The following is a 19,204-nucleotide window of genomic DNA, read 5'->3' as shown; positions in this document are numbered from 1 at the left end:
TGAAAAACTTCCAAGTCGGGTCACTCTTACCATTGTTTTAGAATTTAGGTTGTAAATGTAGGTCGCTGCTTTTGATAGTGTTTAGGCCAGCAAGAAAGGACTTGCTAGGCCTGACAGTTCACCACTGGATGATACACAGCGCATTTTTACTCGCACGGGAGCATGACAGATTTGTTTGCACACAGAAATGGAGGCAACACTCGCCTCCGCATTCGATCCATTCAAAGCACGAGCGTGGCGCTCGCTCCACTTTGCCCACGGATGCTTGCCGACCTCAACAGACTCGGACAAAGAGAGGCCCGCTAACACACAGCTGTTTCTAATCGGTAACTCAGCACTGATGTTTGACCTAGATTCTGGTGCATGCACGTCTTTGAACCCATGGCCCTGCTACGCACAGCCATGGGGGAAGGTAGAGGGGACCAGGAAGAAAAACAAGAGGGAGAATTGATGATACAAAGGAAGCCAAAGTACTTTACGAGTATGTTACAGTTAGGCCCATGTTGTTGTACTTTTAAGCTGTGGTACTTCTGATGTACAATCGAGGTTGCATGCGTAACCCTTAAGTTATGGTGTGGGTCAAACTGACCCATTTGAAAGTTATAGTAAGTTCAAGACTTCTGCTTGGCTTTTGCATAATTGAAATGTCCATTAAAATAGCTTAAATGAGATAAATATGCAAAACCCGGTTCAAAACAACCCAAAATAGTGTTGCTGTTTCTGAACAAATCACAAGGCTTGTTTGGAATCAGGATTACACACACAAAAAAAAAGTTTGTGAGTCTTCTGGATGATTACAAATGATCATGGGTCAAATTGACCCGGTATATTATGATTATTCCAGAGGAACATAAGTTAAAACCAAGGTATTAATGAAGCATTCTTTGTTAGTTAGTTAGTTAGTTAGTTAGTTAGTGAGTGTGTTTCCAATCAAAAACAGATTTTTGACACTTTTGGATAAAAACACATACCTCCGGGTCAAATTGACCCAGAGACATCATCACTGTTCCTGAGAAATGAACATAAATCAGAGGTTAAAACCCCCCAAAATATATGGATTATGTTTATTTCAGACACATTTGTGTCTGAGTACGCCCAGGGTCAAATTGACCCAGGGGCATTATTGCTGTTCCTAGCAAACATAACAGGAGTGTTAATAATACAGTAGAGCACTTTTTCCTGCAACTGTCCACAGCCTCAAAGTACAGCTGTCTAAAAAAGAAAAAAGAATCTCATAAAAAACATCCTGACCATCAATTTTCTGTTCTTGTTACACTTGGAAAGCCCCATTTTTTTCTTCTAAAATTGCTTTTCTTTGTCGGTACTCATCCCTGCCATCCATCCATCAAAATTTCATAAAGTCGTGTGCCTGTCTGCATTTGAATAAGCCTCCTTTTTTCATTAAGGCTGGAAATGCACTTCAACAGCATTCCTTGCAAGCAGGGGACGGGTACTGCCAAGCACTCCCCAACCCCTAGGGTTCCCACTTGTGCGGAGAAATTTGTCTCAAAATTCTCAACACAAATACTCTCATGATTTCCATGTGTTTTTGAGATGCAAATACAGTGGGCCCCCGTGTTACGAGATTAATCCGCTCCGCGGTTGGGCTTGTAAGACGAATTCACCGTATGGCGGGCAATCCAAACTTATGTTAAATAGCTAATGTGTTTAGAACCCCAGGTAAAAACATCAAAATTGTACATAACATATTAAAAACTGATACCAAGATAGTATAGTAAGTGCTACGTATATATAATATACATGTATACAATCAGAAAACATCATAAATAAAAAATATTGAAAGGATTTACTTACCTTTGAGTGCCGCTTGCTATGCCATATTCCCTCGTAAGGGTAGCCTAGGCTAGCCTTCTTCGTATTTCTAAATTATCTCCAGCTACGTTTCCATATAAATCATCTTCTTAGTTCTCTCTTTAACGTCACTAGCAATCTTGGGACCTATGGCTAACCCTTTCAACTTTGAATTAAGCAGTAAAAGGCACAATAAATATGGTTAAAGGCACGATAAATATGGTTTTGTAGCCGCTCGCGATAGAACAAAGCTTTATCGTTCCGCCATTTTGAAACAAGTTAGGCCGACCAATAGCAGACCAGCATCTCCGTCATGTGACGGCAACTGAAAATAAGTGCAATTACCTAAAAGCGCCAGAAAATGGAGACTAAACAACACAAATACAGCGAACTCCCTTGGGTTATGATAGTTGTTTGTGTCGCAAAACTGGGAAAATACTATAAAGGAACAAAAAAAACTCAGTATTCATGAAAACATGAAAACAACATAAGCCAGGGACGCTGTAACACGGGGGTCCACTGCACTTGCTTTTTTTTAAGTTTATGAGTTATGAATCATTTAAGATCAATTGAAAGCCAAAGTTAATTAACCGAACCACTTTTTTCATCCACCACTAGCTTATTTACGTGCTCTCAAACCCACACAAATGTAAGAAAACTGTGTAGCCTTGTTGCCTTCGACATGATGGCAAAATTAGTAAGGAATAAATTCAAACCTCAAACGTTTATTCAGAGTAATAAAGATTAACCGGCCCTACCCCTCCCAGCTAATATTACCCTAGTCTGTTGTGCTTTAGCTGGTTTTATTTAACTTTTATTTGAAACATATTTTGACAGTCGTTATACAACGAGGTTTTTTTTCTTCTGTTTTTGTGTGTTGTGTTACAACAATATGAAAAACCACAGACTCATTTTTTATGTCTTTTATTGTTGGCCATGATGGTGGTACTTTGTTGACTATATTTTTAAGTTCGTATTTTGTGTAAATTGTTTGAGAACCACTGCCTGAAGCATGTGTGAGGCAGTTAAATGTTTTTTTTTTTTTTTGTCTTTCCCTTTTCACAGTGGCAGTTTTCTTTGTCGAGATTTTGTTTGGAAACACAAACATATGGTTGCATTGTCTTGTGTTTTGCATGTTACACTCCTCTGTGGGTTTACATAAACAAAGAGAGAGGCTTTGAGTCGGTGCATTTGCTTTTAAAAGTGTGTCACTGAACAACAAGATGAGGAAATGGATAGCAGACGTGATGGTCATCTTTTTTGTGCTTGTATCTAAATTTCCTCTGCAGCAGGGAACTCGTAAAAGAAGAATTGCACATACTCACTAGAACTTCCGTCCTAATGGTTTACTTTTATTCATATAACGTTTTACATTTTGCAACATATCTCTGAATTCATGCCCGATTAAGGCGTGGTCTGGTGCATGTTGCGTGGTGTGCTTTTCAGCATTTTGTGGCACTTTCATTGATGTACTGATAAGTTTCAGTGGCTACTGCCATTGTAGTGCAGATTTAGGTTGCCCTTCACCTGTTATCAGCAGGGATGACTCCAGAACACCATAATCACTGATATAGCTTTTAAAATGTTTTTACAGGCAACAAGTAAGTCAAAGTATCAAGATTACATTGAGGTTTATTACTTTGTCATATGACTTTCAATTTCATTTCAAAACCCGTTTTAGCAATAAGAGAATAATTTAGATGATTTACTTATTGTTTTTAGAAATTGCAATCATCAAATTTTTCATTTCTATCATTATGCTATCTGTATGGTAATTTGATCTGTTTTAATGCATCACCATTGGGCACTGATAGGCTGTCATTGCATTTGGCAGCAGTTGTGTTTAAAATAACCCAATTGTGGGTTTAAAAATGGATCAAATTGACCCTACTCTCTGGGTTGTTTTGTGCAAAAAATACATTAATTAAATTAAATGAATGTTGTTTTATAGAAGATAACCTTAAACTGGGGTTGAAAACAACCCACAATGTTGTGTCAAATTGACCCAATAACTGGGTCGGTCACTTTCTGACCCATAACGGGGTTATTTTTGACCCAGCTGTTTTTAGAATGTAACTTCCATATTTGAGTGTGTTTAGCATCAGCCTTTCCTCTTTGCCATCACTGGTGTTGTTCCATGATGGCAAAACAAAAAAGGCAAAGGAAATAGCATGAAATACTCACGGAATGGCAACAACAGGAAGCATGCACAGAGATAATCACTTTGGAAGAAACTAAATATCGCTTTATACCAAACACGGACATTTGTTTCCAGGCAGAATAGGGCCCAATCAAATACAGTACAGAAACTAAAAAAATAAATAAATAAAACTTTAAAACCATGTATCCCAACCACCAATTCATTCCACTTAATTCCACATTTAATTCCACTTAATTGGCCCCAAAATGATGAATTTACTTCAAATATCTTTCTCATCATCTACTTCATGTTTATGACACGTAAAGGATATAAAAAGTCTACACAACCCGGTTTGAATGCCAGGTTTTGTGATATTAAAAAAAGAGCCCAAGTTAATTCATTCAAAACGTTCTTCACATTTCACCCGCACAAATCAGTTATTTTGAAGAATCGTTTTGAGAGAAGCAAAAGTAAACAATTGAGGTCACACTGCCAGCCACTCAGTTCCAGCTGAAAATTTTTGCAATTAAAAACTGACGTCCACCTGACACAAAGTGCAAAGTGGAAACGTGATAGTAAATGAGGCCTTCTCAGCATCGGACGATGATTCACCTTCTGCTCGGCATTTGGAAATTAGAGGGAAGTTCAGACGCACTTTCCAGATGATGTCACTTGTTGAGACATGTGACCGTAATTTTGACAGTCAGGCTTCAAAACGCACGCAGACGTTTCTTTTTGCGGTACAAGAGATTCTGTTTTGACAACGCTGTCAAAATGTTAGGTCTTTGCCGTCTAATCTTTCAGCAAACTACCCGTGTTTTGTCATGCTAACATGGCCTTACCAGCACTTCATCAGTTATAAATACAAATTCCATTTGGCATATTTTGTCAGGCTGTTTTAGAAACTGTGCCTCCAACGATTTGTCATTTACAGTAATCCTGCACAATCAAATGCGCATTACGGGTTCAAAAGGTCTCCTATCTTTTACACACGATCATAAAACAACGTGTATCAAAAAAACTACACCCATCTTGTCGGGTTAACAGTTTCGTTTTGACTTTCTGCGACATATGATCATAGCTGTCACGTTGTGTCACGTTACTTTCAAAAAACAAAAGCGTTTCACCTTTTTCACCAGAGCTGCCACAAAAAAATTGCTGTTTTAAGAGACGAACATGCTAATCAATTGGCTAGCGTGCCACATAGAACGTTATTGCATTATAAAATATTTATAATGTTACAAACAAGCCCAAACCAGTTTATCGTAACAGCGTAGAACAACACAACACAATAACGAATCTAAGAATCCAGCTATCAAGTCTTTTTGGTGTTCAGGTATCCTACGGGAGGGAATCAACTATCAAGTATTTGATAAAAATAAAAAAAATATTTCTTGCCTGGTGAAAAATAACAAATTTCCAATTCATTGTAAATATCCATGAATTTTGGTCCATGCGATGAATTTACCAACTGAAAAAGCACATTTGAGTCAGCAAGCATTGTTAAATTGTGATCAGTAGGAACGGCAACTGGGTCAGGCTGCGAGTGTCAAAGTTTGCAGTCATTTATGTCTATCACATCAGCCCATACGGATAATTTATGCTAGGCGCAGCTATAGCAGAGCCCGAGCCACTGCTAAAAAATGGAAACAGTCGCCATTTGTAAATGTTGGCGTAATTAAGTCTTTTGTAAGCAACCTGAATTGGGGATTGAACATGATTTCGGACCAAGATTGTGTTGTTCTTATTGGGAGTCCGGAGTAGCAGTTGCTGTAGAAACTACTCAAGTTTTTACGTCAGGGCACGCTGCCGGAAACAACTTGAAAATCTAAGTGTACCAAGTCATTTGTGTCAAGATATTATTTGGTAAAGTGAGGTTTATTTTGAAGTTGGCCTTTTTACAACGTTTGTGTTACTCTATGTAGAGAAGGAACAATTTTTGTATGTTATGTTATATTATTATTTTTTTAATAATCTGAATTTAGATTGTAGAGAGCGAGAAAAAAAATCAGGAAATGGCCATTAGAAAAGCAGAAATTAATTCCTGGCCGGGCACATTCACTTTTGAAGCAAATTCAGCTGAAAATATTTGGTCACACCTGCTTCTTTGTTTGAATTAGCATATTTTGTTCTTATGAATCAACTCAAAACATCGTAGTGACTTTATTAGTTTGCACTTTTTTATATTGTGTTCTGTACGTTAAGGCAAAGACATTTGAGTGTGTTGCGTCGATGAGTCAGAGGAAGTTTTGACATATTGTGTCATTTAAGAGAGTGAGCAAACAAGCTTTTTTGGGAAATTTACAGAAAATCGGATCATGGTGTCATGGCAGACACACCTTAAGTGGAAAATTTTGAGCCCCATGTGAGCGTTACCACACTCACTGAGTGGGCTGATATTTGACTCAATTATTATATTGCTTTCCTTTATCGGGTGATTTTTTTTTATTTATTTTGGTAACAAACTGAACTTAGCATTTATAAGGTATTTATTGAAATCATCTTTTGTACATTTTGTGATAAGAATGATTAGAGATATTTTAATTAGTGTCCAATAACAATTTCACAGTTCAGAGTTGACAATTATAAACAAACAACATTCTAGTCTGATTAAAAAGAGTTCCGTCCCAGGTCTTTTGAAGATTAGCGATTCATCATAGCATTTACCAAAACTGGTTTCATGAAATAAAAATAAAAAAAAAAAAAGAACAGCCTCATCTTGCTCATCTGGGTTTTCAAGAAGGCACATAGAAAATATAACATCAGGAAAATGGAAGCCCTTCAGGCCCTAATGGTTTCTGCTTTCATTGAACAACAAAAAAAGTGCACACAATAAGCTTGAAAGCATAAAAGGGGATGGGGACAAGCAAGAATGTTTGACAGTAGACACACATGCTTGCCATGAAAAAGGAAACTAAAAATTTGGAATGGTCAAATCTAATACATGATCTTACATATGTAATATCGAGAGCAACACAACTTTTGAAGTAAATTGCATTTGCTCAATTATAATACAATACAGTACTAGAGGCTTCATTCAAGACTTGTATTCTGCTGCCCTCTTGTGAACACTATGATATTGGGCATGCCCATAAACTGACAAGATCCAGTACAGTACTGACTTGTTTGTAAAAGTTGTTTAAACTCAGCTTGGATTATCACTTTAAAAGAGGAATTATTTTAATATAATATGGTAAATACTAATAATATGGTAAAATACAAACATTTTGCAACCCTAATTTATTGTGGATGGTGACTTTTTACTCAACACTCAACACATTTACAGTATTGGCTTTCTGTTGTAAATCAGCCCTCGACAGGATACGGTGTGCCAAAAATCGACCTTTGACTTGTTCTTGGGCTTTTATTTTAAATGGAGCAAACACTCTACATGTAAAACATCCATCCATCTACAATCCATCCATCAATGCATCCATCATCCAATTGCAGGGCACACAAAGATGAGTAATCGCTGCAACCGGCAGAACAATACAAACACAGGAATGAGGTAAACAAACACAAAAGAACACAAAGCAAATGTATTGTGAAAACTCAGCAAATTAGAGGCAATCACAAAAATGAATGAAATGGAATCAAACTTAAAGGAAAACAAGTGCACTAAATCACACTGAGATTAGAACATTTGTGAAAAAAAATGCAAATAAGTGAAGGAAACACAGCAAAGACACTATCATAAGAACAAAATGCAAGCGACAAGCAACAAAACAAGTGCAAAAAAACGGATTAAAACAGCTGCAGACAAAAATGCTAATAGTTTAAATGACAAACGCTGCAGAAAAAAGTTTCAATCACAAACTCTACATGGATGCAAACTTAAAACAAATGAAATGGAATAAATAAATAAATAATAACGCTCCATGATGAAAATAGCTGGAACAATAAAATATGCTGAAAGGTGATACCACACAATGATGCCACTAGAGGGCGGGACCAAAACGCATTGAGCAGTCAGTCACACCGTTGGGGGGACGAGGGGGTAATTTTCTTTTTCAAAATATTACTTGCATGTTTAAGTAACGTATTTTCACAGCCATAAGGCACATTAAAAAATCTTAAATTATCGCCAGCCAGGCATCTTATGATGGGGCTCGTCCAAAATCCAAAATCTGCAAATGTTACTGAGTGACATCGATGAGTGCTCCGCTTGACTGACGGAAAACCTTTCCTGTGAAAGAGCAGGAAAAAAAAAAAAAAATCATCAGTCAAGAAAAAAAAGCATCAACTAAATAAAAAAGAACACTGGTTACATATTATGTTTGATTTCAGACCGTGTTGGATTCATGCACTATGAACTGCCAGCAGAAGTGTTAATACAGTCGACATTCGACTGAAGGCAAAAACGTTTGGCGTGTTGGATGGAGAACTGGCGCGGTCGTTCATCATGCCAAATTCTGAGATATACAGTACATAGCCAATATATATATATATATATATATATATATATATATATATATATATATATATATATATATATATATATATATATATATATATATATCTGTGGTTCTTAACCTTGTTGGAGGCACCGAACCCCACCAGTTTCACATGCTCATTCACCGAACCCTTCTTTAGTAAAAAAATCAAATATGATTTTTTTTTTACTGGTGCACGAAATGTATTGTGCATTAATATCACCTTGTTCAAATAACAAAACCAACATAGTGCATGGTAGGAAATCTCAGAGCAGGATACTTTCAATGACTCGATCGAACCCAGGTTAAGAACCACTGATATATATAGATATATATATATATATATATATATATATATATATATATATATATACAGTATATATGTGTATATATATATATATATATATATATATATATATATATATATATATATATATATATATATATATATATATATATGTATATATATATATATATATATATATATATATATATATATACACTCATATATATATGCTCTGAGATTTCGTACCATGCACTATGTTGGTTTTGTTATTTGAACAAGGTGATATTAATGCACAATTCATTTCGTGCACCAGTAAAAGTCTTTTTCTTCTTTAGTCTTTTTACTAAAGAAGGGTTCGGTGAATGAGCATGTGAAACTGGTGGGGTTCAGTGCCTCCAACAAGGATATATATATATATATATATATATATATATATATATATATATATATATATATATATATATATATATATATATATATATATATATATATATAAAAATAAATAAAATTTGATTGATTGATTGATTGATTGATCTTCCAATCTTTATTTGGATTTTAGGGTGAACGGTCCATGGATCAAGTGTGTTGAACTGTTGCTGGGAGCTCAGGCCAATCAAGTCGATCGCGGGGGGTGCGGGGAGAGGTGAGTTGATGCATTCGCACTATGGAGGGGTTGCGAGAAGCATGACGTCACCCGCAGCATCCGCGACCCTCTGGACCAAAGCAATGGGGTACAAAAACACGCGTTTGCATCGCCACATGAAACGTCGCTCGACGACACTCTCGTCTCGAGTCGAGGTCACGCATCCTTGTTTTTAGACGCTCGGCGAGAAGTGGGGGTGGGGGTGGGGGGGGGGGGGTCATGTTTGTAGAGAGACACTGAGAGAAGCGGCTTGGGAGGGGCGTCCTTGTGTCTGTGCGTCCGTGGGTCTGTGTGAATGGCGGATGGGTAAGCCGCCGTGTCTGTGGCGAGGGGGGCGGCCGCTGCGATGGAGCTCTGAGCCCGAAGAAAGTGCTCGCGTCTCGGCTTAGCGGATTTTGTGCACGTCGTCACTCCGATCGGACTGAACATGGATCCCGAGAAGACGTTGACGTTCTGTCTCGGGCTCAGGGCTGAGGAGGTACACGCGCGCGCGCACACACGCACACGCGCGCACGGGCGCTGCTGTCAAAGCGCAGGCATGGATTACTGCAGGACAACATGCTTCCATGTTGACAAACACCCCTGCCGCTATTAGCCTGCTCTCGTGTCTTTATGATTGAGTCCTTATTTAGATTCTTATTATATGAAATTGCGTGTCTCCTTTGGCATGCAGAGAAATTGTTAAGCAGATGCGCAGCAAACTGGAGATTTTAGAGAAAGAAAAGAAACGTGTATGTTTTTTATTCTAAGCCGCTGACTTTCATGTGTGCACTGTATGATGCTTTCTGCATGACAAATGCAGTTGTAGAAGTGAGAACATTACGATGCTGTGACAGCTCCGCTTTGTGGATGACCTTTCATGTTTATGTGCTGATTAAACGTCTCGCCACTAACAAGTTGCACTTTTTTGTACAAGTATTTGGTGTTTTTTAGAAAAATCTTTTTTTGCATTTACAGTTCATACCACCGTTATCAATTTGGAGTCAAACAATCAACTTGTCACTGATGTGTGACAGCGTAAACTTTTAGCTATAACAGGTTTTACGAAAATGTCATTGTCAGTGATTTAATGCATATATTTACTGTAAGTGAACGCATCAATTCTAAAGCGAGAATTTTCAACTAATTTACTATCGAATTAATCACAAGTCTTTCAATATTCATCCGTCAAATACGTTGTTTAACTTAAAAGGATCAAAATCCTCAAATTTCAGCCTCTCGATCGTATTTTTTCTATTTCTGTCGTGAAAATTGTTTGATTAATCTTTCTGTAATCAAATCATGACATTTGATTTTACTTTCGGAAAACAATGCTCAACTGATCGTTGATTAATGACCGTTCAAAAACGTTGGTGAGCAAAACATCCATTCATCTTGCGTAATATCGTTTTTTTCAATTACTAAACAATACAAAATAAGCAATAATTTGTAAATTATCTCCAAATAAGAGAACCATGCTTTTGTAATTTACTTAATTGTAATTTTCTCTGACTTAACATTTACAGGCTGTGCATAACTTGCATAAACATCACAATTATTTTCCCAAATTTGTCCCGAACGGACACATTTGGGGGTCTGCTGCTTGTTGGATTTTGGCTCATCATCATTTCGTTGGTGGTCAAAGTCTTTGTGTGCGTTGCATTGTACGCACACTGCATTCGAGGGCATACATTGTTCCCCCATACGGGCAACATACGTATCCATCAGGCAGTTAACAAAAGAGTGGCAAACCCGACTACAGTGTTTCTGCAATGTGGCCTCTCACTTTCACGAGCAATTTGTCACTTTCCTCACTGTGAGCCCGAATGACATTTACACAGGCTTGACTGATATACTCATTTTTGAATCTGTGCGCAGGCTGACAAGAAAACATTTGGATAAAAAATATCCTACATCGTGACTACAGACATTTGGGCACTGTTCTATGTTAATTAGGTTGAATTTATTATTACCTGTATTATAGTGTCCTGCTCAGGATGCTCATAAACGAGTAGCTGGACCTTTTATTGTAAATACTGAAAGTAAAATATCAATTTCACTTCCATCATTCCTCTCGATACTTTTCAGCTTTATTAGATTGTGGGGAAGCCCAATGTGTTTCGGCACTTGCAGTTATCATTGTTTAGTGCATTGACTGACTTTTTTCTTATCAGTTTGAAATGTCCGATTGCACCATATTCACGTTAGCAGCTCATGCTAACACTTGTGCTGTATCTTACAATAACAGCGTATTTGATCGTGTTTTTTTTTTGCATTCTTAATCAAATATGATTTTAATATGATTCTAAAATGGCAGTGTGTTGATTTTGGTCAATCTGTGCTGTGACAGCGATAAAAAAAAGTCATGAGGATTCGAGCTAGCTACTCCTCTACCCTTTTTTGAAGGCCGGCTTCAAAATAAAAGCCTACTATGACTATTGCATTGTTGTTCATGTACTGTTTGGTGTATTTATTTTGAAGTTGTTTTTCATAATACACTTTTGACATGTGACATAATGTTGTTTGTCTGTATACGGTACAGACAAACAACATTATGTCACATCTCAGAAAAAGTTGGAAGCTTGGCTCTTTTCTCAAACTGATGAAATGCTTTACAGTAGTTATCTACCAAATGGCCCTCTTCTTGTCCCGTGTGCTCGAAATACAGACAGGCTCTTCCTGGGTTTTGTGTCATTGTTTCGTTGTTGTCTTTCAGCTGAAAATTGAAAATCAATTTTATTTAATTTTTTTTTACCTTTTTCAGCTGAAACTGTTTCAGATGTCTAAAATTCAGTGCATTGAAATAGTACAGGACAAGTGTAAGAACAGAAGAACGTTGAGGTGTGCTGTAAGTTTGACAGAGGTTTAAAGTGTAGGTGGGAGTGCATCAGGGATCTGTTCTGACCCCCTTCCTTTTTGCATTGGCAATGGACAGGTTGACAAATGAGATTGAGATTAGACTGTAATCTCCATTGACCATGATGTACCTAGATGATATTAAATTCTGCCGAAAAAGTAATGATCAGGGGGAGAACGATTTAGAAATGCAGAGGCATGCGCTGGAAATGAAATTAATGAAGGTTAGACCAAAAAAAATATATATTACATTTATAATGGCTCGAATTCCATTTCAAATGAGTGGACGTTCATAATGAGGTATTTTCCGATAATTGTTGCTTGCGTCTGTTTTTCTTTGACTAGATGACGATGTCCCTGAGATACTTGGATGGGACCACCGAGGCTTCCACGGTGAGCAGCTCGACCTTCACTATTCATTTCAAAGCACTATGAAAATCAGGCCTCTGAGCATAACCACAGTGGTCGCCATGGCGACGCAATTATTTGCCGGCACCGCTCGTGCGGTTACCATGTGCGCGGCATATATCCCTGCAGTGTACTCTGGGCTTTCCTGCACAACTGAAATAATTCCGCATTTTATCTAGATTTTTAAAATGTTCTTTATTTCACTCCAATTGCCACAAATTACAGCTGCCAGACTTCAACGATTCTTCTTTTTTCTTTAAAGGTGGCTGTTGCCCCAAAGGATTCAGACCAACTCACGGTTCACAAGGTTTTTATATATCTATCTCTCTACCACTCAGTCAGGAAGGGGTATAATAACTGATTAATTGCTCCAAAAAAATTCGGGTGATTGCGTAGAATTTTGCGTAGAACTCATTCAATCCCAAAGGCGTATTTTTACATTTTTTTTAACCGTCCAGACATTCAAAGAGAAGGTCAAAGTATGGTTGTAAAGTAATCATTTACAATGGGTAATAAGGTACTAAAGTAATTGATTACTTTAGCACCTGGAGTGATTTGATTACTTTCATATCAAAGTAGTCAATTACTTTCGTATGTAAGTACCAAAAGCTGTTCATGATTGGCTGATGGACCGACGATTACAGTTTGGATAAACTTCCAAAAACGACAGGTCCACATGTGGACTGGACTATAAATGGCGGACCAGAAACAAAATATGAAATACCCATCTGCATTATATATTTCTTTATAGCGATTCCTTACATGGAAACAAATCTCCGCTCAAGCTTTTTCTCCTCATACGGTGACTCCAAAAACATACGGCATTGTGGAACTAACACAATGTGTTGTTTTGTCCACCAGGTGGTGAAGCAACATGAGGGTTCTGGTAGCCAGCCTGTAGTCAGTCCCAAGTACTGTCCTGGTATAAACAACAATCCAGGTTATCTCTGTGAGACAGGACACTGCTGCGGCGAGACGGGCTGCTGTACCTACTATTACGAACTCTGGTGTGAGTCACCTAACCGCCTTTGTCAGTCTGCATCGATAATCAAGATCAGTAATGTGTTACTCCTTAAATGTGCGGCTTACTAATACAACGAAGAATCTAGTGAGTTGGGTCAATTAGTGTGATTAAAATGACTTCCCCGATGTTATCATTAGTTAGTTTGATATATTTACTGGAGGGATGCCCAGATCCCGATCATGAGATCGGAAATCGTCCCGATCACGTTTTCAGCTGATCACATTTTTTAAGGGCTAGCTAGTAAAGTACACAGATGTTACTAAAATAATATATTCCTAAAAGCAAAAAAATAAATAAATATTTGTGTGCTTTACGCAACATAGCTAGAAACAGCAGAAGTAAACATAGCCACAAAGATGCGTTGTACATTTTTTAAACAATAAAAAAAAAATAATAAATGAAGACAATTTGCATACATGGTTTCTTAATGCATTATAGTGGTATTCTGTATCGTACAAAAAATGTGATCAGGACAACCCTAAATAGAAGCATCCAAACATAGGTAACAACACAGAAAAACACATACTTGTGATGACTTCATGTAGTAACAACTATTGCCAGTTGCCCAGGCTCAGATAATGACCAATCACGGCTCAGCTTTCAAATATCATATGATCAAATTTAGAAAAAAAAGGCCAGCCGTGATTGGTTAATACTTAATCCCTGAGCAACTGTGATGCCGTTTTCAAAACACAGCAAGCGGATAAATGACTGCCCCCCGAGATGGACAAAACAATTGGATTTTGATGCTTCGTTTATATTCCATAAATGCAATATCATTCAGAATGTTGTGTTTAGTAAGGCGTAGAATATTATAAAGAAAAACAATACTTGACTTTGACTTTAAAAATCTCTATAGCCTCTGTTTTGTGGGTGTTATTATAAAAAAAAACAACAAATGAATTATTCTGGTCATGTATCTTGGGCGTTTTTATTTCTTGCTGTCAGGGTTCTGGCTGTTGTGGACCGTACTGATTCTCTTCAGCTGTTTCTGTGCCTACCGTCATCGCCGCGCCAAGCTGAGGATCCAGCAGCAACAGAGACAGAGGGAAATCAATCTTATTGCCTACAACGGAGCCTGCAACTACCCATCCTCCATGCTGGATCTCAGTATGTTCATTTAAGAACGTGTACTTTCTTCTTTTGCACTCATATTTCCACTGTTGAAAGAGAAAGCTGGAAGTATGCTAAACTTTTTAGAGGTTCACTAATAGTTTTTTATTAATAAAAGAAGAATGTAATGAATGTAAAAAAAAAAAGTCAAATTTATGTGATGCGAGATTTGTTTTGAGTCATTGAGGAAAATACACATTGGTTGTCCGTTTTGGGATTTCTACAAACTTCCTTAAGGTCTCGACTTTGATTTCCCAACAGCCCAAAGGTTCAAATTGTAATGGAAGTGTATGAAAATAAGCGCAGAATTTGATTCTATCAATATCCCAAATTTCAGTTTCTGAGACATCAGCCTGGTTTTGTGAAAACGCATCACATATGTATTTTTTATTTGACTCATTTTCAGATGTTACTTTTTACATAACTCGTACACCTAGACGTCGAAGGTCTATTTTTATCGGACTTACAGCGAATAAGTTAATCATACGCTGCCGCTGACAATGTTGTGTAGCCATGCAGTGAGATGCCATTTGAAAATTATTTAGAGCCACGGATCTAAAGATCATTGAGTATCTGTGAGTTAGAGTATGTATGTGTTTATCATGTAGGTTTTCTGGCCACCTTCAAGTTACCTTCCTACGATGAGGTGGCAGCTCAGCCCTCCACACCTCCTCCACCTTACAGCTCCGTCTTCGCCCTGCAGGGCGGCGCCTTGCTAGGGCCGAGCTCCTCTTACCCCCATCACCACTTTCACGGTCACCCCTGCCCACCTTACCTGGGACCGGGACCCAGCGGTCTCACCTCGTCCCAGAGTTCCGACAACTACACCAGCTGCTCCTGCGAGTCCTGCTCCCTCACCTCGCCCTGCAGCACCTCCTTCTCCGTCCATGTGACAGATGAGACGTACGACAGCAGCCGATTGTCCACACCCAGCGAGGCGGGGGGAGACTCCGGCCTCTTCCCTGGCACGGGGGGAAACCGCTTTGCACCCCCGTCGGCTTCGACGCAGGTTCCGCCAGATGTTATACCACCGCTGGCTCCGGATGTCGTTCCCGGTCATTCCTATCGTGGCAACGAAGGCGTCTCCCACCCGGCAGCCCAGCTCTCACTTCCCCTGCAGCCACTGAATATCTATCGCCCCTCGCCCCACCCTCGTCTCCCGCTTTCACCGCTTATTCTGCTGCCATCCCTTTCTTCCGATCAAGTCCAGCATCTCGGCACGTTCAACGAACAAACGGAAAACGTCTTGCCTCTTCCCGCCCAGTCCCCTTCGCAACGGGCCGTCCTCGCCGCAAACATGTCCAACGCGATGCACCCCGATGACGAAGACGAGGACGAGGAGGACGAGGAGGAAGATCACTTCCGCCATCGGCGACTGACTGGTGATTCCGGCATCGAGGTATGTCGCTGCCAGGTGAAGCGTGGAGCCCGGGAAGAAGAATCGGGCCTCAAGAAGAAGGAGCGGCACAACAGTGTGGACTGCTCCTTCCGCGCCAAGGAGGGAGTCCTCTCCTCGCTGCTGGATGATTGCATCCAGCAGCGAGGCGACACCGTTATCGTCGTGGAGTCCTCTGTGGTCTGACGAGCCAAAATCGGAAATAGAGAGGTGTTCATGGTTAGCATCGTCCTTGTAGCGCAAGACTAGTAGGTAAAAAGTACTGCCACTGAAGTTAGTCTCGGAAGTGAGTGGGAGGACAGGATGAGTTTGATCTCCTCGTTTTCACTCAGAGAAGAGATCTGACTCAAGCCTTGATGATTGTTACATCTGCCAAGTACAACAGCGTGAAAGTGAGAGGTGTAATATTAACTGATGTCGATCGGTTTGTTGGTTTGATAGTTAGCAGGATAACACGCACAAAATTTTCCAGTGGTAGAGTCCCTTCAACCGATTCACTTCCCAAGTCTGCAAGCACTGGTTTAACACCAGCATCATGACATCACGAAGGTAGTTTTAATTCTTGGTTGTTGGTTTTATAGATGGGAGGATTGGAGGGAAAAAAAAAAAATGACAAAAAAAATTAACCAATATCCCCGTTTTTTTTTTTTTCCTGTTTTGAGTTATGTCCTACCCCACAGTTAAAAATGGTAATCTCCCCTCCATAAAAGTGCACATACAAAACGACACATCTTTATTCATACAGGTGCTGTATAGTGCTTTCTCATCAGCTACTGCTATAACAAAGTGCTTTACAGAATACACAGTACAATATTCACAATATTACACCAGAACATAACAAATTATTGACAATGGTAAAATGATAACTCTTCTTACATACGCCTTGTTGTTTGAAGCAGTTATAGATGAAAGGTGATTCAAAGTCTTTTGTTAATTGATCAGATGTCATGTTTACTGGATGCATCGCTTAATTCATCTCTGCTAACATGGCAGAATATGGGAAAAGTGAAGCGCTCTGAATACTTTCTGAATGCACTGTGCAATCACAATCAATGTACTTTTATGTAAAATGAAAAAAAAATCGCATTTGACCCTTCATATTATTGAGAATAAATAAGCCAATGCATTCACGTAAAATAATTATAATATTAATAATAATAAGGTGTCACCCTTTTATAGCACTTTTCTGGAACCTTTACAATGGTTACAGTGGTAATCTTAATCTGTACGTGTCCTATCGCTTCATATTTAATGCTTATGCTATACAATCAAATTTGGTGGCGTTCACTCAATGACTTATGCAAATTCTTTTGACCATCTATAAGAGTTAATTCATTTTAAAGGACATGGAAAATACGAATGGAAAACAGGATTGGTTATTATATTTCGTCTCTACTAGCCCAATTAAGATTGATCTTTTGACATGTATAGCCGTCAATGGCACTGAATGAAATTTTAATGAGATACGGAAGGTTCTGTACTCCTGTTTTCATGTCAGAACTTTATTATTTTTGCCAAGTTGTTAGTACTTGACCAATTTTTCGTAAAATCATTCCCAATTATTATGCTCATTCTTAAAGTAAATAATCGAGTTAGATCGGCTCCTCTCACCAGCTTCACATTATGTCCCTGCTGTGCAAAGCTTTATACGGTCAGTAGTGGCACAATACTGTTATATAATTCCAACTGTTACTTGGATAGATCACGGAAAGCGTAACATTCTCGCGTTAACTCGACTCACTCGCAACAATGATAATGAATGTAAAAAAAGCATTGCAATGAGTTGTAGTGCTTCTAATTTGGACGTTTCTTTTTTACAGTGGGAAGGAAAATCACAACTTTTTTTTTTTTCGTTGGAAGGCAATATAAGCTCTGCTGAAGTGTGATTTGTTTTTCCCTTTGTAGTCAGTCGAAATGTAAGGTTTAGTCAAACTGTTGTTTGGTACTTCAAAGTCATTAGTTGTACAGTACAGTCATCATGTAGAGTGCCCACCTCAGTGGGTGGGTGACTAAGGAGCCCTTGACTGAAGTACACCCTGGGATTGATGGAGGTTACTTTGTCCGGGGGGTGTCTACATTTTTATTTGGGGGGGGTGCACACACTTATGTACATAAACAGTATTTGAGCTGATAAAATAATGCACATTTCTTACGCCGCAATGGGGGGAGGGGACTGTTGATCGGATCAACAGATCAGATTTAATTTTATTGTGGTAAATCAGATTCTTTTACATGTGAAAGTAATGCTTTTGACGATTTCGCATAAGATACAGGGATATATTAAGACAAACCTGACTGTTAAGTTTGTGATTGCTTGATTTGTTATAGGCCGTTATCATACACACTCTCACAGTGTGTTGACACAGATGTACTTTGATTATTTGGACAGTTAAAGAGTTCTAATGTGTTTTTTTTTTCCCTTTACACACCACCACTATGAATTTGACCTATCCTTACTTAATGTTTTTTCCATCCACTTTAAAATAAATAATTGACAAGCGTAAATGTCAGATACAAGCACTGTATGGTGGCAGCTAATACATCTCTACAATAGGCATCACTATGGCGAATGAAAATTAAAAAAAAAAAAAACACCTCCTTCATCCCCCCCTTCAAAAAAGGCCTGTAGCTATTTAATGACACTCCTAATTAAGGTCCATTGTCAAAGTAAACAAATGTATACATTTAAACCAATAAAACTCCATTGCTAGCTTAATGCTAACATAATGGAAAATCCCCTAGATATGCTAACGGTTAGCATTGAATGTCACAGTGTTAAAACGTTTCAAGCAACGCATATTTGAACACATAGTGGAACAAATCATGTAGACCGATATGATTGGACCTCTTTTACCAATTATGGAATTTGGCTGCACATAACCACAATTTTCCTGCAACAATATTGTGGATTAATGAAATACAGTGGCTAGCAACGGTAATATTTGAAAAACCAAGAGGTACAGGGGCTAGCGAGAAAAAAAAAAGTTAATATCAACCCTTGCTAACAGGCTTATATTCTTTATCCTCTAATTAAAAAAAAAAAAAGGTTTATATTACAGCAACTTATTGAGGAGCAGGCAAACAACTTTGACAATTACGCAGTACTGACTCCCT

The 19,204-nt window shown here is 38.5% G+C and overlaps 1 protein-coding gene across 2 annotated transcripts in view; it reads left to right on the top strand.

Annotated features, from left to right (window-relative positions):
* LOC148421445 (uncharacterized) overlaps positions 1-18,177 on the top strand; it is a 64,582-nt gene extending 46,405 nt beyond the window's left edge. The window contains exons 4-9 of one of the 2 annotated variants that reach the window (XM_088420299.1): positions 9,231-9,792; positions 12,495-12,542; positions 12,820-12,864; positions 13,419-13,566; positions 14,530-14,691; positions 15,303-18,177. In XM_088420299.1, the coding sequence (XP_088276425.1) occupies positions 9,742-9,792; positions 12,495-12,542; positions 12,820-12,864; positions 13,419-13,566; positions 14,530-14,691; positions 15,303-16,276 (1,428 nt within the window). In that variant the 5' untranslated portion in view covers positions 9,231-9,741 and the 3' untranslated portion in view covers positions 16,277-18,177. The remainder of the gene's footprint in view (positions 1-9,230; positions 9,793-12,494; positions 12,543-12,819; positions 12,865-13,418; positions 13,567-14,529; positions 14,692-15,302) is intronic. The other variant, XM_088420300.1, reaches the window with a different exon arrangement.
* The last annotated feature ends 1,027 nt before the right edge of the window (positions 18,178-19,204 follow it).

This window comes from Hippichthys cyanospilos, chromosome 7 (genome assembly GCF_059441005.1).
Source record: "Hippichthys cyanospilos isolate Australia breed blue-spotted pipefish chromosome 7, RoL_Hcya_1.0, whole genome shotgun sequence".
NCBI lineage: Eukaryota > Metazoa > Chordata > Actinopteri > Syngnathiformes > Syngnathidae > Hippichthys > Hippichthys cyanospilos.
Note: the sequence above shows the minus strand (reverse complement) of the source record. Positions and strands in the feature narration are given on the sequence as shown.